Genomic DNA, 24,513 nt, shown 5'->3' on the forward strand with positions numbered 1-24,513 from the left:
AACATAGTTTAACAAGATGCATGACATATTTTAGGTAAGCTATTTAATGATAATAATACTAATGGATAAGGAAAACAGTCTAGACCCGATTTCCCCAAATGTTATTCTGTTACCAAATATGTTTTATTATGATGATTTATATGAACCCTCAATTGAACTACACATATTCTCTTTTACCGAATGTGATTCAATCAATTGTTAGCGACAGAGTCACACATTGCTTGGGAAGTAATCTTATACAAAGTCCAAATGATTTGACCCCTCTACTTTAGAAGGTCGTACCTCAGCATCTGAATGTCATAGAGACAAACCAAAGATATTCCCATGTGCATCAGAGTCGGTTCTTCCTCTGACATTTTACAGCCTAAAGCACACATTTATGTTTTTTTTAGATCGGTATAAAGAATCGCAAATTGTAAAAATGAAGAAACAGTTTCTTTCACCACTCAAATCAAGGAAGGTCCCCCCCCTAGGTTGTGAACCCCTGGTCCAGGTCAAAGGTCGATGAACACACTGACACACACAGCATCCTATAGAAGAGAAATCACCCGTGTGCATGACTTTGGAGACATGGTTAATGTATGTCTGTAATACAGAGGCAGTCCTTGGGCACCAGGACAGCAGTGTGTATTACAAGGCCAACCTTAGCAGAAAGCTGGGTCGAGACGGTCAATATCTGCTTCGGTGAGATTGACCACATCTCAGTTGCACAATATATCAGTCAATATTCTGTATTTCATTTAATTTATCCCGGATAGTTCTATCAGTAACACTTTTGAATTGTCTTCTTCATCATATGGTTGATATGGCTCAGTTACCATGCTGTTTGCAACATCAGAGTTTAGGCTTTTATTGCTGCATGGAAAAAATGTATTGGTGTCTATAAAAAAGTGCAATCTGGAATTTGCTTGTCCCCTGTGGCCACAAACAATCAATGCGCCAATATACACACAAACACATCACTCACACACCACTCACATGGACCTGTTGCACACTGGCTAGCCTCTGGAGCTGAGTGTTGCTCAGTTGCTGCTGCTGTTGGAGGGCTGCTGTCTGAAGCATGAGGTGCTGCTGCTGGGCTGCATACATCTGCTGCAGGTACTGGGCTGCCGTGCTGGGTTGTCTGTGGAGCGCCTGTTGGATCACCTTTACAGAGAGAGGGCGAGAGAGAGGAAAGATGCAAAGGTGAGAGAGTGAAAGAAAGATAGATAGATATGTGTATGAGAGAGAGAGAGAGAGAGAGAGAGAGAGAGAGAGAGAGAGAGAGAGAGAGAGAGAGAGAGAGAGAGAGAGAGAGAGAGAGAGAGAGAGAGAGAGAGAGAGAGAGAGAGAGAGAGAGAGAGAGAGATCGATCACCAGCACCTGTTGGATCACCTGCACAGAGAGATGAAAGATGGAGAGGAGAGAGAGAGGGATATATATACACCTCAGAAAGCATATTGCCCAAATTCCCCCCTAAAGACACCCATCCATTTCTGTGGTTCCATGGTGGCCCCAGAAAGTCTGGAGGACAGAGGGCCAGTGTCTGACAGCAGTGCTCAGTGCCCCCCTCCCCCCCCCCGTCACCCAGACCTCATCTGTCAGAGAGGCCTGACAGCCAAGCCACATTCCCCAGCAGACCCCCCTAGGCCCCCCTGACCTCCAGAGGACCAGCCCTACTCCATCACTGCCTGCCTGCCTCCACACTCCTCACTGACCGGGCCCCTGTTCACACCAGACCAAGACCATGCAACTGAAAAAACATGCAAACTTGCCACCTTCATGGTAGCACTTTATACTACGATACAGACTAGGCATTTACTAAGATTGTACACAGTAGAATGGTAATTACATTGTAATGAACTATCAATTACTTGTTTCTTTATGATGAATAAAAACAAGCATCAATGAGATACGCTGTAATCAGATGAAACTCATTACGTACCACACTTTGGAGATCTTTAAAAAAAATACTTCAGTAAACTCTGAAACAAACCTTGATCAAATAGCAGGGGATTGCCCCTTTCTCTTCATAGAGTTAAATAAGATGAGACCCTCTCTTTTTCTTTAGAACCGACTTGGCATCACTTGCAATAGAAGTTCCACCTATAGGGCTGAATCCTCCCCAACCTGAATCCTCCCCAACCTGAAATCACCAGCCAAGCACCAGGCCAGCCACACAAGACAGAAGTTCTGCCTTTGGGAGCCAATAGCTGCACTCCCTTAGCCTAACTGGCCCCTCCCACATATCATGGGGAGCCCTCATTAACCAGTGACATCAGTGCATCTCAGGTTGACTGAGAGCCTATGTGGAGTCGCATGGCAAATGGGAGAGACAGAGAGGGGGGGGTTGACCAATGACCTGTGACCTAGATTCTCAGTGCTCAATATGATAGTCAGGATCACATGGTCTTCATTCAGGTAGGCCTATCCCTAACTGGTGGGACTGCTGTGGGTGGTATTTGAAGCATCATTAATCTGATACCTTTATTCACTTTCAAATCAAATCAAACGTTATCGGTCACATACACATATTATATATACTTTGAATGCCGGTACATCACCACTTGCATTGACGTGTCCGATGAGCAGTGACAAGTATCTGTTTCTGGAGGAAAAACACATACCATATCCTGGTATGAAAATAATTCAATGTAATTATCATCAGTGAGACGATCTCTGAACACTCATCCTGGACTCACAACCGATAGCTTTAGTCTTAAACTGGCCACTAGATGGCGGTAAAGGCCTGGCAAATGCTGCTTGTTCTGCACTACTGAGCAGGGTTGGAGATCAAATCCATTTCAAATCCATTTCATAACACCTCACAAACTCCAACTCCTATTACAACAGTATTGCTTTCTGAAGACATATGCTGCTTTACATGTGTGAAAAGTCACTTTATTGCACTATATTGTAGTTGTTGTGATGCAACAAAACATCCAAATTCATAAGTGGATTATGTTGCAACGGTGAAAACAACAGCATTAGCAACACCAACATCAATAGCAACAGCAACAACCCAAGGGTTCAACTAACTCCATGCCACCACACTGGACACACTTCTGAGATACTGTATACAAACATTGCTACTACTGTACCTGAGCAGTCTGTCTACCTGGGATCCCAGCGTAGACAGAGATGTGGGGCGGGGTTGGCCTCCCAGTGCTGCTAGTAGTGACTATGCTAGTGGTGACACTGGGAGTCGTACTGATGCTGCTGGCACTGGCGGCTGCCGGGCCCGGGGCCTCATTCTGCATGTCGCACTCCGCCTCCACTTCCCACAATCCACAGTGACTGCTTCGTCGGATACTCCTCTAACTGATAGAGAGAGAGAGAGCGAGAGAAATAGTGTGTGAGAGAGAGAGAGAGAGAGAGAGAGAGAGAGAGAGAGAGGTGGGGGAGTGGAGAGATTTATCTTTAATTTAAAAATAAGTTGCAAGGCTGGTGTAATATTGCACTCAGAGCTAGTGGACATGTGTCTCATAAAACACATAAAACACAGGCAGAGTGTTGATAACATGGTCACTCTCTCCCCCCTCAGCCATGACCCCCAATCTGGCAGGCCACTCGGAGAGGTGATAGGGAAACGACTAGAGTTACAGACAAATTTGCTCGTTATTGAGTCACTTGGAGAAACCCAATCAAAATGAATCACAGGCCTTAAACCACATTGCTCTCTGAAAAAATGAAAATAAATGCCACATTTAGCAGTTATCTAGTGGGCCATTTTTGAATTTTGTTGCTTAGTAAGCCAAAAATGACATCCCTCCCAACTAGTCTAGTTTATACTGGCAGCCCAATTCTAATATATTTTCCACTAATTAGTCTTTTGACCAATCACATAAGATCTTTTCACATTACATCTTATTCAGAGCTCATCTGATTGGTCAAAATACCAATGAATGAAAAAAAGATCAGAATTGGTCTGCCTGTGTAAACGCAGCCTTGTATGTTAAGTCTGGCTCAATAGTTATAAGAGAATCACAACCCAACATTTATAAATATCTCTCCATTTTGCGACTCCTCCCTGGCAAGTGGAAGTGAATGGGGAATGCTGTAACACCTGCCGGAAATGTCCCCAGGGCAACTCTTCTCCAAAGCCTTGTCTTTCCTTCTACAGGTTTACAGTAAGATTTCTGTCTGTCCCATCTTTGTCAGCTCAACTCTCCTCTTTGATTGGGTAGCATCAAGTAATATCAGCTAAATCAGCAGACCTGGAAATCCTCCCACCCAGAAAAATAATGTTTGCAACAAAGCACTAAAGTAAAACTGCAAATAATGTGGCCTGAATACAACGCATTATGTTTGAGGTAAATCCAACACAACACGTCACTGAGTACCACTCTTCATGTTTTCAAGCATGGCGGTGAGTGCATCATGTTATGGGTATGCTTGTCATCAGCAAGGACTAGGGAGTTTTTTAGGGGGATAAAAATAAACGGAATAGAGCTAAGCACAGGCAAAATCCTAGAGGAAAACCTGATTCAGTCTGCTTTCCAACAGACACTGGGAGAGGAATTCACCTAAAACACAAGGTCAAATACACACTGGAGTTGCTTACCAAGAGTAAATGGAATGTTCCTGAGTGGCATAGTTACAGTTTTGACTTATATCAAGACTTGAAATTGGCTGTCCAGCAATGATCAACAACCAACTTGACAGATCTTGAAGAATGTAGCAAATATTGTAAAATCCAGGTGTGGAAAACCCTTCGAGACTTACCCAGAAAGACTCACAGCTGTAATTGCTGCCAAAGGTGATTCTAACATGTATTGACTCAGGGGTGTGAATACTTATGTAAATGAGATATTTCATTATTTCATTTGAAATAAAAACATGTTATCACTTTGTCATTATGGGGTAATGTGTGTACGTTAGATGGGTGGGAGAAAAAAATCAGTTAATCCATTTTGAATTCAGGCTGTAGCACAACAAAATGTGGAATGAGTCAAGGGGTATGAATACTTTCTGAAGGCACATCCCCTGCCTGATTCCCAGTTTGTCCACTAGAGAGCAGTTGGAGATAACATGAGGTCTCTTGGCCACTTGAAAACAGTTGAGTCTGGTTTAGGTAGTGAGTCACTGTGCCAAAATGGCTGAACGGATTTTCAAGCCTGACATCTTAAAATAACTATTGGGAATCAGGCCGTTCAAGTTATCAAGTTAAAAAAAATATCTAGATGAGCTAGATCACGGCACATGTGGAGGATGAATACAAGGTCATGTGGATGGAGAAGGAAATGCATTGCTTCACAATGACCATCAGGGTATACCCTCTCCATGCATATTAAACGTTTGCCCTTTTTGTGACATGACTTACATTGCATACTCTATGAATATGACCACAGCACCTGATTTCTGGCCTTTATGAGGTGGGTTATGACATTTCCAGCAGTAAGATTTGAGTTCAATATTCAAAAAGACAAGTGCTGTTCTTTTTTTGTTTTGGCTCACTGTTAGATCTTCTAAATTTCTCATATGTCACTTTGCAGGACTCACTCTTTTTTGTCATGTTTTGTTTATATCATCTTGTCATTTTGCTTTTCCTTCTGTTCGTTTCCCCCTGCTGGATCACTGTTAGATCTTCTAGACCAGTGATTCTCAATCATCATTTAGGGATCCTTTCCCCTGATTAGAGTCCCTATTTATTCCTTTGTGTTCGGTTCCTTGTTTTGTACACCATGCTGTGAGGTTTCGCCCTTTTATCAGGGGTTGCAGGACTCACTCACTGACCAATACAATAAAGTTCTCCCTGTTTGGATTTGAATAAACTCTGTTTCTGTTAAGTCGCTTTTGGGTCCTCTATCACCTGCATGACACGCCCCACACACACACACACACACACACACACTGATCCAATGAAACTACAGATTACATTGTTTTGTTTTAAATGTGACATGTCCAATCATATAATTACAGATCTTCTTCTGACAGCTAGCTTGATTGACAGCTAACTATGCAGATGTGTTCTGCAGGCAATGCACATGAGGATAGTTAGCTGTTATTTAACTCATGTAGGCTCGCTGTCAGAGTAAAACCATGGACACGTTTGTTCTTCATCTACTGCTGCTTCCAATGTCAACAACAAGGCAGACAACCCAGGAATACCCCCCTGACTTCATCAAATATGGATTTACATATACAGAAGACAGTCAGGATGAGTGTAGACCGCAGTGTGTCCTATGCAACGAGCCGTTAGCTAATAAGAGCATGAAACCCTCCAAAATGAAAAGCAATCTGGGCACCAAGCATCTAAGCCACAAAAATAAGACAGCTGACTTTTTTTTAAAGGAAATGTCAATATCTGGAGGCCTCACAAGGTTCATTGAACAACGTATGCACGATACAAGAAAAAGCACTTCGCGCATCATACCTTGTGGCCCAAAGCAAGTGCAAAAAAGCCCACACCAGCGCAGAGGATCTCATACACCCTGCTGCGATTAATATGTGCACTGGAATCTTGGGAGATTCAGCCGCCAACAAACTAAAAAACCATACACCTAACCAATGACACCATGAGGAGGAGAATCCAGGACATGTCTGAGGACATAACGAGGCAGACATCAGAGAGCATCAGTGCAAATGGCCATTAAGCACTGCAGCTTGACGAATCCACAGATGTGGCTAACCGTGCAATTCTAATGGTCTATGTCAGACACGTCTGGGATCATAACTTCGAGGAGCAGTTCCTTTTTAGTGCTGATTTGCCCACCACCACCACCACTGCAGAAGCTGTCTTTAACACAATGGATATGTCTCTGGGCTCCGTGGGACTGGCTTGGGATGGGTGTGTTGGTGTGACAACTGATGGGGCAGCTGCCATGACAGGTAAGCACTCCGGAGTAGTAAGGCGGATCCTGGAGAGAGCACTGAGTACGACACGGAACCATTGCTTCCTACACAGGGAGGCATTGGCAGCGAAGGGCATGGTGCCTGAGCTCCTCTCCACTCTCCAGGATGTGATCAAGTATGTCAACTATATCAAAAAGAGTTCCACAAAAAGCAGGTGTTTCCTAACCTTCTCCTGGAATATGGGGAGCGAGTACCAGCAGGTGCTTTATCGTGCAGAAGTCCGCTGGCTTTCCATGTCATGTTTTGTCTTATATTGTCTTGTCATTATGCTTTCCCTTCTGTTCGTTTCCCCCTGCTGGTCTTATTAGGTTCGTTCCCTTTTTCTATCCCTCTCTCTCTCCCTCCCTCTCTCTCCTCTCTCTATCGTTCCGTTCCTGCTCCCAGCTGTTCCTCATTCTCCTACTCACTCATTTAGTCTTTCCACACCTGTTCCCTATCTTGTCCTCTGATTAGAGTCCCTATTTCTCCCCTTGTTTTCCGTTTCTGTCCTGTCGGATCCTTGTATATTGTTCGCCGTGCTGTGTCTTTGTCTCGCCCTGTCGTGTCTTGTTTCCCTCAGATGCTGCGTGTGAGCAGGTGTCTGAGTCTGCTACGGTCGGTGCCTTCCCGAGGCAACCTACAGTTTATGGTCGAGTCTCCAGTCTGTCCTCGTCACTACGAGTGAAATTAGTTTTTTATGTTTTGTTTTCTGCTCCGATTTGTCTAGGAGTATTGCCTATTTCCTTTACTGGAATAAAGACTCTGTTTTCGCCAAGTCGCTTTTGGGTCCTCATTCACCTGCATAACATTCCAGGGGTAAAGTGTTGGTTCGCTTTTATGAGCTTCGAGCGGAGATTGCTAAGTTTCTTTCGGAAAACAAGTCATCTCTGGCCGAACATTTCGATTGTGAGGAATAGCTCGCACAACAAGTTGCCTACCTGGTGGATATTTTTGATAATCTGAATTCGCTCAATGTGTCAATGCAAGAGAGGGGGCACAATCGATTTGAACAGTGACAAAGTGGATGCCTTCATGATTAAGCATACTGTTTGGGCAAATCATGTTTCTAAAGGAAGGATGCAGGGAAAGTTTTGCGACTGCTTCCCGGAGGAGAACAGGAGACAAGACGACTGGATACGGGACCCCTTTCGAGTGGAGATGGGAAGCGTCACGTTGAGAAGCAATGAAGAGGATCTGCTGGTGGAGCTGTCATTTGATTACAGACTGAGCATGCGCTTCCCAAAATGACACAGATCTGCTGCAGTGTATCCTGCTCTCGTTTGTCATGAATCATGCTACCGTTCAGCATTACCTATCTGTGTGAAAATGGCATCTCTGCTATGGCCGTTCTGAAAACCAAAAGCAGAAACAAACTAGCCAGCATGAGCTCCGAGTTGCAATGTCAACTTCAATAAACGTATCAAATTATTGTTCAAAGCTGTTGTGCAGCAACTCACTGCCTTCCTGAAGACAAACAATGTATACGAAACGCATCAGTCTGGTTTTAGACCCCATCATAGCACTGAGATTGCACTTGTGAAGGTGGTAAATAACCTTTTAATGGGGTCAGACTGAGGCTCTGCATCTGTTCTCGTGCTCCTAGACTTTAGTGCTGCTTTTGATACCATCGATCACCACATTCTTTTGGTGAGATTGGAAACCCAAATTGGTCTACACGGACAAGTTCTGGCCTGACCTGCTCGGAAAGATATCAGTTTGTCTCTGTGGATGGTTTGTGCTCTGACAAATCAACTGTAAATTTCAGTGTTTCTCAAGGCTCTGTTTTAGGACCACTATTGTTTTCACTATATATTTTACCTCTTGGTGATGTCATTCGGAAACATAATGTTAACTTTCACTGATATGTGGATGACACACAGCTGTACATTTCGATGAAGCATGGTGAAGCCCCAAAATTGCCCGCCCTGAAAGCCTGTGTTTCAGACATAAGGAAGTGGATGGCTGCAAATGTTCTACTTTTAAACTCGGACAAAACAGAGATGCTTGTTCTAGGTCCCAAGAAACAAAGAGATCTTCTGTTGAATCTGACAATTAATCTTGATGGTTGTACAGTCATCTCAAATAAAACTGTTAAGAACCTCGGCGTTACTCTGGACCCTGATCTCTCTTTTGACGAACATATCAAGACTGCTTCAAGGACAGCTATTTTCCATCTACGTAACATTGCAAAAATCTGAAACTTTCTGTCGAAAAATGATGCAGAAAAATGAATCCATGCTTTTGTCACTTCTAGGTTAGACTACTGCAATGCTCTACTTTCTGGCTACCCGGATAAAGCACTAAATCATCTTCAGTTAGTGCTAAACACAGCTGCTAGAATCTTGACTAGAACCAAAAAATGTGATCATATTACTCCAGTGCTAGCCTCTCTACACTGGCATCCTGTTAAGGCAAGGGTTGATTTCAAGGTGTTACTGCTAACCAACAAAGCATTACATGGGCTTGCTCCTACCTATCTTTCCGATTTGGTCCTGCCGTACATATCTACACGTACGCTATGGTCACAAGACGCAGGGCTCCTTATTGTCCCTAGAATTTCTAAGCAAACAGCTGGAGGCAGGGCTTTCTCCTATAGAGCTCCATTTCTATGGAATGGTCTGCCTACCCATGTGAGAGACACAGACTCGGGCTCAACCTTTAAGTCTTTATTGAATGCTCATCTCTTCAGTTGGTTCTATGATTGAGTGTAGTCTGGCCCAGGAGTGTGAGTTGGTGGTTGAAGATATCCCTCTAGGGGTGTGGGGGCTGTGCTTTAGCAAAGTGGGTGGGGTTATATCCTGCCTGTTTGGCCCTGTCCGGGGGTATCGTAAGAAGGGGCCAGGGTCAGTCAGTTATAGCTGGAGTATTTCTCCTGTCTTATCCGGTGTCCTGTGTGAATTTAATTCTCTCTCTCTTTTTCTCTTTTTCTCTCTTTCTTTCTTTCTCTCTCTCTCAGAGGACCTGAGCCCTAGGACCATGCCTCAGGACTACCTGGCATGATGACTCCTTGCTGTCCCCAGTAAACCTGGCCGTGCTGCTGCTCCAGTTTCAATTGTTCTGCATGCGGCTATGGAACCCTGACCTGTTCACCGGACATGCTACCTGTCCCAGACCTGCTGTTTTCAACTCTCTAGCGACAGCAGGAGCGGTAGAGAGTCTCTGAATGATCGGCTATGAAAAGCCAACTGACATTTACTCCTGAGGTGCTGACCTGTTGCACCCTTGACAACCACTGTGATGATTATTAATTGACCCTGCTGGTCATCTATGAACATTTGAACATCTTGGCCATGTTCTGTTATAATCTCCACCCAGCACAGCAAGAAGAGGACTGGCCACCCCTCATTGCCTGGTTCTTCTCTAGGTTTCTTCCTAGGTTCTGGCCTTTCTAGGGAGTTTTGCCTAGCCACCGTGCTCCTACACCTGCATAGCTTGCTGTTTGGGGTTTTAGGCTGGGTTTCTGTAGGTGATAGAGGGAGCCACCAACATCTACCAGGTAAGAACGTGGTGCAACTCTCTGTAGGCACGAGCTCAGCCTCCAAAGTCCTGTGTGGTCTGCCCGCAGCGGTTACATCCTTATCGTTTCACCCACCTCTATCACTGGTAGGTCTCGACAAGTCCGGTCGTAGAAACAGTTAGCGAGCTGCTTTCTGTGGTGCTGTTGTGGCACAGTTCTGTGGCCATGACGCAGGGCTCAAGTAGCTTGTTACCTACGGGGTTGGTAGTCTTCAGACATCTGGACAGAAGGCGTTGCGCTGGGCTGCTGTCCATGTTTCGGTGGGTGTGTTCCTCCACTGCAAGATGGCTTTCCAGGGGTTGTTGCTGTCACACAAGGCCCTGCGTAACAGTTTTTTTGCAATCTTGACAGCTGACTCTGCCTTGCCATTTGCCTCTGGATCTTGGAGAGGAGGTCGCGTGGTCAAACTCCCATTCTTTCGGTAAAACGCTTGAACTGTGCATTGAATTGTGGGCCATTGTCCGTGATGACCTTGTCAGGCTGGCCTTGCATTGCAACCTGCGCACTGCAGCCTACGATCAGGACATCATCAGCAATGGTTTCAATGCCCCTGAGGCCAGCCAGTAACTCGTGCTGCTTGCATTGGTATACCCCAGGCACCACTGAGACACCAAACGAGAGATTGAGCCAGCTATTCCGACCCCAGGGAGTCCAGAAGGTATTCATGAAGCTGCTTTCTTCGTCCAGCTTGCATTGAAGGAATGCATCTCGTGGTGAAAACCATGGCCTTGGGAAGCTTGTAGAGGACATCCTCCAGTGTTGGCATGATGTATTGGGAGCATTTCAGTGCTTGGTTCAGATGCTTTGGGTCGATGCAGACCCTCAGCTTCTCTGGCTTTTTCACCATATTGTCAGTTGGTTCAGTCACAGATGTCATGTGGCCATTGATTGATTTTGTCTTTGTAGCTCATTACGTTGCACATAGCACCGGAATCCAGTTGACATTGTTGCAGTTTGTTGTGTAATCGTAGTGTCACAAACCATTTCTTCTTCTTGGGTGTACAGTACCAATGGATTCATGCATGGAAATGTCACTTTCACTCTTCTGAACACTGAGTGACATCAACAACACAGTGAATTTTGCCCTCACTCACCCTTCTTTTGCTTTTGAGACACACTTTTGCAAAGGGATTATTAGTTCCACAAGCTCTGCATGGTTTTCCGTTGGCAGGGCAGTGCTCTATGCCTTGTGCGTGTGCATTTCCACAGTATTTGCAAGCTATGGGGCTGCCTGTGTTCACCATTTGTGGTGAATTATTCTGCCTCGTTTGGTTTTGTCTGAATGTCTGACTGGCAACAGCGTGAACAGTATCAACGTCGGAGCGTGGGGTTTCGATTTCCATTGCTCTCATTCTCATGTCAGTTACTTCGGCAGTGCGGCACATTTCAATGGCAGTTACTAATGTGAAGCCTCTCTCTCTCAGTAGATGCCTCATTTGCAATTCCCAGTACTATTCTGTCACAAATCAGTTAATCTTTCAATCCCCTGTATTCACAAGTAGCGGATCTTTCCCTCAGATGGGTTACAAACGGTGTTTACTGAGTCCCCTTCTTCCTGTTTGCAGCTTCCAATAAACGAACCGCTTGTAAATGGCGTTCCTGGCAGGTTTGAAATCATTCTCCAATGCATCCAGCATGGCCTTTGCATCACTCTGTTGTCGTGCTGTGAGGGTGAGATTGTGCCCTTAGATATGCCTGCATTCACTGCCCATTAAGCTCCTCAGAGTTTTCGCATGGACCTCGTTGGGTTTCTCACGTACACAGGTCGCAAGCGCATAGTCCTCAAATTAGTCCCTGAAGTTGTCCCAATTAGTATTCCAGTCCCCTGTGAGAACCATGGAATTTGGTGGTGGAATGTTCACTGCCATAGCGATGGAATAGGAGATCTCTTTGCCTTCAGCCATCGAGGTAGGTAGTGATGCTAGCCAGCCAGCAAACAACGAGTTGATCAGTGGTGTGACTAAAGTTAGCAGTAGGAACTTCCGTTGGTTCGCATATGGAATGTAACTGCACCTACTGTGCCTTGCAAAATGATTCATTCCCCTTGGAGTTTTTCCTATTTTGTTGCATTACAACCTGTAATTTAAATAGATATTTATTTGGATTTCATGTCATGGACATACACAAAATAGTCCAAATTGGTGAAGTAAAATGAAAAAAAGAACATTTTTAAAGAAAATGGAATAAAAATTTGAAATGTGTTGTATGCATATGTATTCACCCCCTTTGCTATGAAGCCCCTGGTGCAACCAATTACCTTCAGAAGTCACATAATTAGTTAAATAAAGTCCACCTGTGTGCAATCTAAGTGTCACATAATCTCAGTATATATAAACCTGTTCTGAAAGGCCCCCGAGTCTGCAACACCACTAAGCAAGGGGCACCACCAAGCAAGCGACAATATGAATACCAAAGAGCTCTCCAAAACAGGTCAGGGACAAAGTTGTGGAGAAGTACAGATCAGGGTTGGGTTCTAAAAAAATATCAGAAAATCTGAACATCCCACAGAAAAATGGAAAGAATATGGCACCACAACAAACCTGCCAAGAGAGGGTCACCCACCAAAACTCAGGCAAGGAGGCCAGGCAAGGAGGCAATTAATCAGAGAGGCAACCAAAGATAACCCTGAAGGAGCTGCAAAGCTCCACAGCGGAGATTGGAGTATCTGTGTCACGCCCTGACCTTAGAGAGCATTTTTATGTCTCTATTTGTTTGGTCAGGGTGTGATTTGGGTGGGCATTCTATGTGTTGTATTTCTTTGTGTTTGGCCGAGTGTGATTCCCAATCAGAGGCAGCTGTCTATCGTTGTCTCTGATTGGGAATCATACTTAGGTAGCCATTATTCCCACCTATGTTGTGGGATCTTGTCCTTGCATTGTTGCTGTTGAGCCCTACTAGGCTGTACGTTTCGTTGGTTCGCTATTTCTTATGTTTGTGGTTATCATTAAAGAATATGATTAACCTACCCCACGCGGCATCTTGGTCTAATTCCACCAACGACGATCTTCACAATCTGTCCATAGGAACACTTTAAACCATACACTCCACAGAGCTGGGCTTTATGGAAGAGTGGCCAGAAAAAAGCCACTGCTTAAAGAAAAAAATAAGCAAACACGCTTGGTGTTTGCCAAAAGGCATGTGGGAGACTCCCCAAATATAGGGAAGAAGGTACTCTGGTCAGATGAGACAAACATTGAGCTTTTTGACCATCAAGGAAAACGCTATGTCTGGCGCAAACCCAACACCTCACATCACTCCGAGAACACCATCCCCACAGAGAAGCATGATGGTGGCAGCATCATGCTGTGGAGATGTTTTTCATCGCCAGGGAGTGGGAAACTGGTCAGAATTGAAGGAATGATGGATGGCACTAAATACAGGACAATTCTTGAGGGAAACCTGTTTGTCTTCCAGAGATGTGAGACTGTGATGGAGGTTCACCTTCCAGCAGGACCCTAAGCATACTGCTAAAGCAACACTTGAGTAGTTTAAGGGGAAACATTTAAATGTCTTGGAATGGCATAGTCAAAGCCCAGATTTCAATCCAATTGAGAATCTGTGGTATGACTTAAATACTGCTGTACAGCAGCAGAACCCATCCAACTTGAAGCAGCTGGAGCAATTTGCCTTGAAGAATGGGCAAAAATCCCAGTTGCTAGATGTGCCAAGCTTATAGAGACATACCCCAAGAGACTTACAGCTGTAATTTCTGCAAAAGTTGGCTCTACAAAGTATTGACTTTGGGGGGTGAATAGTTATGCACAATCAAGTTTTCTGTTTTTTTGTCTTATTTCTTGTTTGTTTCACAATAAAAAATATTTAGCATCTTCAAAGTGGTAGGCATGTTGTGTAAATCAAATGGTACAAACCCCTCAAAAATCCATTTTAATTCCAGGTTGTAAGGCAACAAAATAGGAAAAATGCCAAGGGGGGGTGAATACTTTCGCAAGCTCATGTATACTGTACTTAGCTACCAAAAATAACAAACATGGTTTTCGAGACACTTCTGATACCATGTTTCAGTATGATATATTGGATAAAAGAATAAAGACAGACACAAATGTCAAGTTCAATAGCCTTGTTGGAGCATTGTACAAGAACCCTACATACAGGGTCTGAGGAACAGCCCAGCTAGTCGATTACCTTTCAACTAGACATAATCTGTAATTATTTGCCTAGCCTAAAAAACTCATCATGATGTGCTGAAAATTAATACCAAAAAACTGTGCTGAGAATATTAATGAATCTGCACAGCCCCTGCTGAAGCCAACGGAAAAGATGGTGGCGCTGAGGAAGGAGCCTGTCTTGCCGGTTCCTGCTTGATTTAGTTTTTTCATGGCAATTATTTGCGAAACTTGAAACAATTATGATGTTTCAGTATGATAGGCCCATTCAAGAAAATATCATAGGCCCAGTTTAATTATATTGATAATTATATTCTATGGAGCAAATTTAAATGAAATGTATTACTACAAGGTTGAAGTAACTTTTCTTTATATGTGCACGTTTTAATTCATTAATGTGTTAGTAGGCTTATGGATGACATTTTTCAAGTTATTCACACAACCCTATTTTATTTATTAAATTAAGGCAATGAAAGCAGCTCATTTAAAAATATATAAGAACGAATTTATAAACAATCATCTGCCTATATGAAAAATGTATTTTGGGGCATACAGTAAGTGAACCAATAGATATGAGAGCCTCCACGAGCTTCCCCATGGAGCCACTAGCCAACTGTCTTTCCCGACGCAAGAGCTTCTGCTACAGCCCTCACTGTAAAATATAACACGTTGCGGTGGTGCTTCGGCCTACTGGAACTTAACCCTGGGACTCCTGGTGCTCCCTTTATGGAAACACACTTCAAAGAACACCCTCCTCCACCTCTCTCACTGGAGCTTCCAGGGGGGAGTTTGGCAGGGAGGGGGCTGGCAGAGGGTTAATTGAAGCTGGAGGGTGAGGGGAGTTAGGGAGTAAGCCTCATAAAATTCCAGTTCAATTCTGAACTTCTGGTGAGAGAACAGCTACACCAACATCTCTACACCAACTGCAGTTTCTACACCATACGGCTGACAAACGGGAGTGTGACAGAGACATCCACCTGCCATGGTGTGTCACACACACGCACGCACACACACACACATACACACACGCGCGCACACGCACACACACCACCCACACCCACACCCACACTCAGACAAAGCAACCCTATTCCATCCAATTTTGTGCATGACGTACGGCACGTACAAACACACTGGTCCACCTATTGAATCCATGGACATGAATTAGTGAAATAAACGTACAGTATGTCTAATGGACCCTCCGTTAATGCAGAGGTCTACCAATGACAATGCAACAATTCTTTCTGTTTCCCCTCACACCAGAAAGAGAGAGAGAATAGAGTGAGCAGGTGAAGGGTGCCATTGCTGACGCCAGTGGTGTAAATAACTTAGGTAAAAATATTATACATTAAAGTACTACTTAAATCGTTTTTTGGGAGTATCTGTACTTGATTATTTATATTTTCTACAACATTTACTTCACTACATTCCTTAAGAAAACAAATGACTTTTTACTGCATACATTTCCCCTGGCATCCAAAAGTACTCTTTACATTTTGAATGCTTTGCAGGACAGGAAAATGGTCCAATTCTCACAATTATCAAGAAAACATCCCTGGTCATCCCTACTGCCTCTGATCTGGTGGACTCACTAAACACACAGTCTTCCTTTGTAAATTATGTTGGAGTGTTGGAGTGTGCCGATGGCTTTCTGTAAATAAAATAAATAAAAATAAATGGTGCCATCTGGTTTTCTTAATATAAGGAATTTGAAATTATTTATACTTTTTTACTTTTGATAATTAAGTATATTTGAGCAGTTTTATTTACTTTTGATACTTAGTATATTTAGTACATTTAAAACTCAAATAGAATTTTACTGGGTAACTTTCACTTTTATTTGAGTCATTTCCTATTAAGGTATCTTCATTTTACTCAAGCATGACAATTAGGTACATTTCCACCACTGGCTGACACCTCAGCTCCTGTCTCTATCTCAGCATGGTAGAGTGTCAAAAGGTGTGGTCTGCTACTCCCAGAAATAACAGACACACAGCACAGGCAAAAGTAATTCATATACCCTACATTTAAAATATCTTATCACACACAAACACAATTCTAGGGTGCTGGCCCTCACTTGATGGGCCAAGAATGGATCCCTGTGGTACCCCATGTGTAATAAAGTAAAGTACATCTTGATGAACTGTAATACGTATATTGTTTAAAAGGTAACCATGAATCATAACGCCCATGTGGTGTGGTGTGTGGTGTTGGCTGAGGGGGAGGGCTTGGTGTGGGCTGAGGGGGAGGACGAAGCTAACTCTTACCTCACTGCTCCCAGCAAGAGCTTTGACTGACTTTATGATGTGCCCTCCCCACGGTAGCTTATACCATACAGTGGCTGCCTTTTGTCTGGCTACAGTGGAAATACCCAAACTACGCTGTACTCTGCAGTCAGTCAATGTACATCCCAAGCTTGGCCCACTACTGACACCAGCACTTCTCTCATTTATATACTGCAAGTGGTGAAAATTATGAAAATTATGACATCAGAAGAAATTGATTTACATTTCAACCTCCAAAATGGTGGGCGGGGGACAACTCATTTTTAGGGGGAACCAGAGTATTTCCAATTTATAATGGCCATACCTGTGACTTCAATCTGAACTGACCACTACTGCTGGTATATGTATGTTTGGGGAGGGGTAACTCTTACAACCATTTTTTAGGGTAGTCCTTCTAAAGAGATTCTGAATTATATCAGTGGGTGTGTCGTGTGAGAGGAAAAACCTCTCTCTTAGTGGTCAGGGCCACTGGGCAGGCAGGCAGGGGGAGATTATTGGCCCTTATTTCCTTAAGACCCCCCCAATAAACCTGCCTGCTTTGTCTGCCAGAGGAGGGCCTTTTGTGTGAGACAAGGCAGAGTGATATACAGCCTGTGTTGTCATGGTTTCATTGATTGTAGAGCAATGCAGAGAGAGAGAGCGGCTTAGTGATGGTGTTGAGGATGCGAATGCAGCACCTCGTGCTGTGGCTAATGTGAAGGAGGAAGACCGTGAGTGATGGTGATAGGCATTCGCATCTGAAGTGCTCCTCCCTCCCCCTTCTGAGGGTCATAACTCCTAAACATTCATTCACCACACATGTACTAATATAAAGGATACATTTAGACAAAGGTATTCAACTGTTGTGATCAGGAAGCAAAATAAATTAAGGAAAAAAGTTGGAACTACTGCACCTGGATGTAGCAAATGTACAAGAGCAAAATTTAAACGTGCAAAATTAAATTGATGGCATCGATTTTCCTAGGCTAATTTGCATATAAATTTGGTGCTACTCAAGGTAAGGAAGAGGTGGTGTGTGTGCGCTGTTGAGGGGAAAAGGAGAGGAATTCAGATGGATGCACTCAAATCCACATTGCTGCTCATTTGCTATGATCACGCCTTAAATCGATAATGGACCTGGCACTTTATACTGGCTCTGAAAAACACCAAAAGAAAGATGCCCAGGGTCCCTGTTCATCTGCGTGAATGTGCCTTAGGCATGCTGCAAGGAAGCATGAGGACTACAGATGTGGCCACAGTGCTACAGGGAGACAAGATTGACAGCTGTTCGTCCTCGCAGTGGCAGACCATGTGTAACAACACCTGCACAGGACCGGTACATCCGAACAACACACCTGCGGGACAGGTACAGGATGGCAACAACAACTGCCCGAGTTACACCAGGAATGCACGAGTTACACCAGGAACAACGTACTGACTGTTACTTTTGATTTTGACCCCCCAACCCCCCTTTGTTCAGGGACACATTATTACATTTCTGTTGGTCACATGTCTGTGGAACTTGTTCAGCTTATGTCTCAGTTGTTGAATCTTGTTATGTTCATACAAATATTTACACATGTAAATATGCTGAAAATAAACACAGTTTATGTGCACCATGCCTCATGCAGGTGTGTGTGTTTCTGTGTGTGTCTTTCTGAGTGCCTACAGTCCAAAGAGATGCAGGACTGATGAGAGACTAACTTCAATCAGATGTGTGTGTGCCTGCTCCCAAGTTACTGGGAACACATGGAGAGAGGGAGTGAAAGAGGGAGAAAGAAAGAAAGAAAACATGGAGACCTGAGGAAGCTGGTGAGAGGAGTTACAGTGGGGCAAAAAAAGTATTTAGTCAGCCACCAATTGTGCAAGTTCTCTCACTTAAAAAGATGAGAGATTCCTGTCATTTGCATAATAGGTACACTTCAACTATGACAGACAAAATGAGAAAAAAAATCCAGAAAATCTCATTGTAGGACTTTTTATGAATTTATTTGCAAATTATGGTGGAAAATAAGTATTTGGTCACCTACAAACAAGCAAGATTTCTGGCTCTCACAGACCTGTAACTTCTTCTTTAAGAGGCTCCTCTGTCCTCCACTCGTTATCTGTATTAATGGCACCTGTTTGAACTTGTTATAAGTATAAAAGACACCTGTCCACAACCTCAAACAGTCACACTCCAAACTCCACTATGGCCAAAACAAAATTGTAGACCTGCACCAGGCTGGGAAGACTGAATCTGCAATAGGTAAGCAGCTTGGTTTGAAGAAATCAACTGTGGGAGCAATTATTAGGAAATGGAAGACATGCAAGACCACTGATAATCTCCCTCTATCTGGGGCTCCACGCAAGATCTCACCCCATGGGGTGAAAATGATCACAAGAACGGCGAACAAAAATCCCAGAACCACACGGGGGGACCTAGTGAATGACCTGCAGAGAGCTGGGACCAAAGTAACAAAGCCTACCATCAGTAACACACTACGCCGCCAGGGACTCAAATCCTGCAGTGCCAGACGTGTCCCCCTGCTTAAGCCAGTACATGTCCAGGCCCGTCTGAAGTTTGCTAGAGAGCATTTGGATGATCCAGAAGAAGATTGGTAGAATGTCATATGGTCAAATGAAACCAAAATATAACTTTGGTAAAAACTCAACTCGTCGTGTTTGGAGGACAGCGAATGCTGAGTTGCATCCAAAGAACACCATACCTACTGTGAAGCATCGGGGTGGAAACATCATGCTTTGGGGCTGTTTTTCTGCAAAGGGACCAGGACGACTGATCCGTGTAAAGGAAAGAATGAATGGGGCCATGTATCGTGAGATTTTGAGTGAAAACCTCCTTCCATCAGTAAGGACATTGAAGATGAAACGTGGCTGGGTCTTTCAGCATGACAATGATCCCAAACACACCGCCCGGGCAATGAAGGAGTGGCTTCGTAAGAAGCATTTCAAGGTCCTGGAGTGGCCTAGCCAGTCTCCAGATCTCAACCCCATAGAAAATCTTTGGAGGGAGTTGAAAGTCTGTTTTGCCCAGCAACAGCCCCAAAACATCACTGCTCTAGAGGAGATCTGCATGGAGGAATGGGCCAAAATACCAGCAACATTGTGTGAAAACCTTGTGAAGACTTACAGAAAACAAAGGGTATGTAACAACGTATTGAGATAATCTTTTGTTCTTGACCAAATACTTATTTTCCACCATAATTTGCAAATAAATTCATTCAAAATCCTACAATGTAATTTTCTGGATTTTCTTTTCTGATTTTGTCTGTCATAGTTGAAGTGTACCTATGATGAAAATTACAGGCCTCTCTCATCTTTTTAAGTTGGAGAACATACACAATTGGTGGCTGACTAAATACTGTTTTGCCCCACTGAATAGGAGATGGGCTCATTTTGGTTCCATATGTTTGATGTGTTTGATACCGTTCCATTTATTCCATTCCAGCCATCACAATGAGTCTGTCATCTTATAGCTCTTCCCACCAGCCTCCTCTGATAATGACCCTTACAAAAAAGCATGCCAAATTTGCAGTTTCGTAAGTGAATTAGCTGTTCTCACATGTTGAGCTTAAATTTGACATAACAAAAAAACACATTTTCACAAGTATATATGTTGAATTCACATGTTAACACCACCTTTTCACATGTGAGAATAACATGTTTTCACCTCACATGTGAATTACAGTTTCACATATGAAATTTGAAAATCGAATATGCGGTTTCACATGAGATTTTCACATGAACGTTTTTCACATATGAAACTGCCAATTCGATTTTTACATGCGATTGTTTTCACATGTGAACTTGCACTTTTAAATGTGAAAGTGAAAATCTAATTTGCAGTAAAATCCACGTGTGAAAATCTCACATTCAGTTATGGTATTTTAAAGTTAGAGCAAATTCACATTTAAGGGTTGAAATAATGTTATTCTCCTCACATATGAAACGATGGTGATAACATGTTGCAGTAGCAATGTTTCCACTGGTGGAATTAGGGTGACCACATCTAAAAAGCCGAAATACGGGACATTCTCGGAACAGTGGACAGAATACATTTTTTGGGGCCAGGTTAATAGATCGCATTCAAATGGAAACCTTGTTGTTCTGTATGAAGGTCACTGCCTGTTAAAAGGGCAACCCTTACTTGCTACATCCATTTTTGGACGTATAAAAGAATGATATGTACCCATTGATTCTTAAAGAATATAACGTATAAATGCCTCATGAGCTAAGTTCAGCTGTCCTACCCCATCAGAACCCAAAATATAAGCTTGTTTTACTCCAATTTTTATAAGCAAAGTAAATGTAAATAACCACTGTACAGCCTAAAAACATGGTTAAAACTATCATTTGGATATCATGGATGGTCAGTCCTTGCATCCATAGTGTAGTCTATGGATTTGAGAAAGGTTGCATTTCTCCAGCCCCATCGCTCAGCTTTTACTGTACTTGTGGCAGGGAGGACACTTTGTTAATGGATTGCTGCTTTAAAACACCTTTAATTGAGTCATAGTGTTATTATACGGTGCAATCCTCTAGTGAGTGAGTTACTTTTGTGCTGTTAATATCAAGCAAAACTGGAGAGAAAAAAGTTGAGAAAAAAAGTATTAATATAGCAAACAAAAGATATGATATTGAAAGCAAAACATAAAGCCTAAAGTATTGGTAGCAAAACAAAATAAAGTAAGGTAACAATTTAAATTAAATAGAACGCCTCCCTCTTTCCTGCAATCTGCAATCTTTGGTTATATTACCCTGGCCTTTGTTGACTTTTTTTTTTTACAGTTGCAAGTTTTGGCATTCATTCCAGCAACATAGCACCCTGCATCCCACTGCCGATTTGCCTCTGAAGCTCAAAATTAACATGTGAAACTTCACACGTGTCTGAAAATCACATGTGTTTTTTGTTGTTGTAAGGGGAGACATAGAGAGAAAACACAAACAGACCCCACAGAGCCCCAGGACAACACCACAATTAGACCCAACCAAATCATGAGAAAACAAACATAGAATTACTTGACATGTTGAAAATAATTAACAAAAAAGAGTGCTATTTGGCCCTAAACAGTGAGTACACAGTGGCAGAATACCTGACCACTGTGACTGACTCAAAATTAAGGATAGCTTTGACTATGTACAGACTCAGTGAGCATAGCCCTGATATTGAGAAAGGTCGCCGTAGGCAGACCTGGCTCTCAAGAGAAGACAGGCTATGTGCACACTGCCCAAAACGAGCTGCACATCCTAACCTCCTGCCAAATGTATGACCATATTATTTCCCTCAGATTACACAGACCCACAAAGAATTTGAAAACGAATGCAATTTTGATAAACTCCCATACTCCCATACAAGAAAACGGCAACCAGTGAAGACCAAACACCATTATAAATACAATCCATATTTACGTTTATTTCTTTTCCCTTGTCTACATCGTTACAACACTGTATATAGCCATAATATGACATTTGAAATGACTCTATTCCTTTGGAACTTTTGTGAGTGTAATGTTACTTGTTAATTTTTTATTGTTTACTTCACTTTTGTTTATTATTTATTTCACTTGCTTTGGCAATGTGAACATATGTTTCCCATGCTAATAAAGCCCTTTGAATTGAGGGAGAGAGAGAGAGAGAGAGAGAGAGAGAGAGAGAGAGAGAGAGAGAGAGAGAGAGAGAGAGAGAGAGAGAGAGAGAGAGAGAGAGAGAGAGAGAGAGAGAGAGAGAGAGAGAGAGAGAGAGAGAAGAGAGAGAGAGAGAGAGAGAGAGAAGAGAAGAGAGAAAGGGGGTGGAGAAAGAAAGGGAGGAGTGGGTGAGGAGAGTGTGAGTGAGTGAGTGAGTGAGTGAGAGAGAGAGAGAGAGAGAGAGAGAGAGAGAGAGAGAGAGAGAGAGAGAGAGAGAGAGAGAGAGAGAGAGAGAGAGAGAGAGAGAGAGAGAGAGAGAGAGAGAGAGAGAGAGAGAGAGAGAGAGAGAGAGAGAGAGAGAGAGAGAGAGAGATAGGGAGTGAGAGAGAGAGCGCGCAAGCATAGGGACCAGCAGGGCCAGGGGGACCAGGAGGAATAACACCTGGACGTGAGAAGGAGTCACTTTCATCTGCTCCCAGATCTCCAGACCCTCCAGACCAGCTGCCTTGCCCAAAGGGGGAGAGGGGACAGGGCCATACCTCATCAGAGCTGAGGCACTCCAACCTGTCGACACTCACTTCCTAACGACACACTGAGTTACACTGAGTTCTGCTGCCTCGGCTGTCAGAAGCTCTCCCACAGATCTTTTATGATCAGTGTTCATACAGGTTATAGGTCTACAATTTCAATCTGGGTAAATGCAGTCTGTCTGTACTCAACGTCTACAGGCCTTCACTCACTGATCTTTCAATGCAAACATCAAATGGTTCCCGAAAGTATGGCATTTATTTTTTTACATTACTCCGTGTGCATGTGTTGGGAGAGTGGCATGTGAGTTCGACATGATAGTAAAAGGAGATGCTTTCAGCTGTCATAAGACAGTCCTAACATAAATGGCATGTTTTGATCCTCAACCAACTAGACAGTCTGTCTCCTTTGGATCCATGGATAGAGAGCCCATTCAACAAGAATGCCATGATTTGAATCAAGTCAGTCCCTGATACACTTGACAAATGTAAATAAAATGGTAAAATCTTTACAGAACTGTTCCAATACTGTCCAGGTCAGACTTAAGTGTCTGAATAGTGTTCTGAAGAGACTGCAGACGGCATGTTAGTTGAGAGGCACACAAACACATGGATGCACACACACACACACACACAAGCACGCACACTTACACCAGCAACACTTGCAGAGAATCCACATGTACCAGTTCACACACATGCGCACATACACAAATGCAAACCGTAAATCATGCACACATACTCCAACAACAAGCACACAACACGGTCAGAGTTGTAGTTACAGCATCAGCAAGGCATGAAAAATGACTTTCAAAAAGACACAAAGCCACGCTTCCATACCTTCAACACAGGCCTCCCTCCATGCTGTATAGGTTTCTTGTTTCTTTCCTGTTATACTACACCATATCTGAGTCTTGCTCTGCCAGCCTCAGAATAGACCAAGGGTAGAGGAGGAGCTGGAGGTGGGAAAAAATCCTGCATGAATTAGAATTCCAAAAGCAGTCATGTGATTCAAATGAGCCAATGGTTAGCATCTATTAGCCTGTGGCCTTCCCCCTTCCCCCTGGCCCTCCTCCCTTGTTGTCTTGTAGAATGGCGATGACACGGCTGTAGTACAGAATGCCTGTCATTGTCTCCATGGTAGCACAGAGAGATTTAACCCTTACTTGTGATGTTACTGCATCTCCCACAAAATTGGAGTTTGGTTAGGGTGTGTGAGTGGGTCTGCCAAAGCTGTGCATTGATAGAGTAACATGCAAGTGCATTACAATGTGTGTGTGTGTCTTGTGCGTGTGTGTGAGAGAGAGAGAAAGAGAGAAAGAGAGAGAGAGAGAGAGAGAGAGAGAGAGAGAGAGAGAGAGAGAGAGAGAGAGAGAGAGAGAGAGAGAGAGAGAGAGAGAGAGAGAGAGAGAGAGAGAGAGAGTCATTACAGGGGACTATATAGAACTTCTGAAGCTTGACGGCCTTGAGTTTATGGTCCATTTATGGTGCAATGGAAAGTCATCTATGATTGAAAACAGAGTGCTAATCACCCGAGTGCTCATTTTGAAACAACTAAAATATGAATGATTTGTTCTCGGTCTTGGGTAATAAAAGGTTCCGAAATGTAATTCAATCGGGGGACATCGAAGGCTACTAAGTGATTGTACA

General features: G+C 43.3%; 1 protein-coding gene across 3 annotated transcripts in view; it reads right to left on the reverse strand.

Annotated features, from left to right (window-relative positions):
- The window catches only part of LOC124031807 (polyhomeotic-like protein 2), a 50,622-nt gene extending 26,825 nt beyond the window's left edge, over positions 1-23,797 (reverse strand). For all 3 annotated transcript variants that reach the window (XM_046343490.1, XM_046343489.1, XM_046343488.1), the window contains exons 1-3: positions 23,704-23,797; positions 3,081-3,300; positions 979-1,146 (exon numbers count right to left, since the gene is read on the reverse strand). In XM_046343490.1, coding sequence (XP_046199446.1) covers positions 979-1,146; positions 3,081-3,239 — 327 coding nt within the window. In that variant the 5' untranslated portion in view covers positions 3,240-3,300; positions 23,704-23,797. The remainder of the gene's footprint in view (positions 1-978; positions 1,147-3,080; positions 3,301-23,703) is intronic.
- Between the last annotated feature and the right edge of the window lie 716 nt (positions 23,798-24,513).

Source organism: Oncorhynchus gorbuscha, linkage group LG03 (genome assembly GCF_021184085.1).
Source record: "Oncorhynchus gorbuscha isolate QuinsamMale2020 ecotype Even-year linkage group LG03, OgorEven_v1.0, whole genome shotgun sequence".
Taxonomy (NCBI): domain Eukaryota; kingdom Metazoa; phylum Chordata; class Actinopteri; order Salmoniformes; family Salmonidae; genus Oncorhynchus; species Oncorhynchus gorbuscha.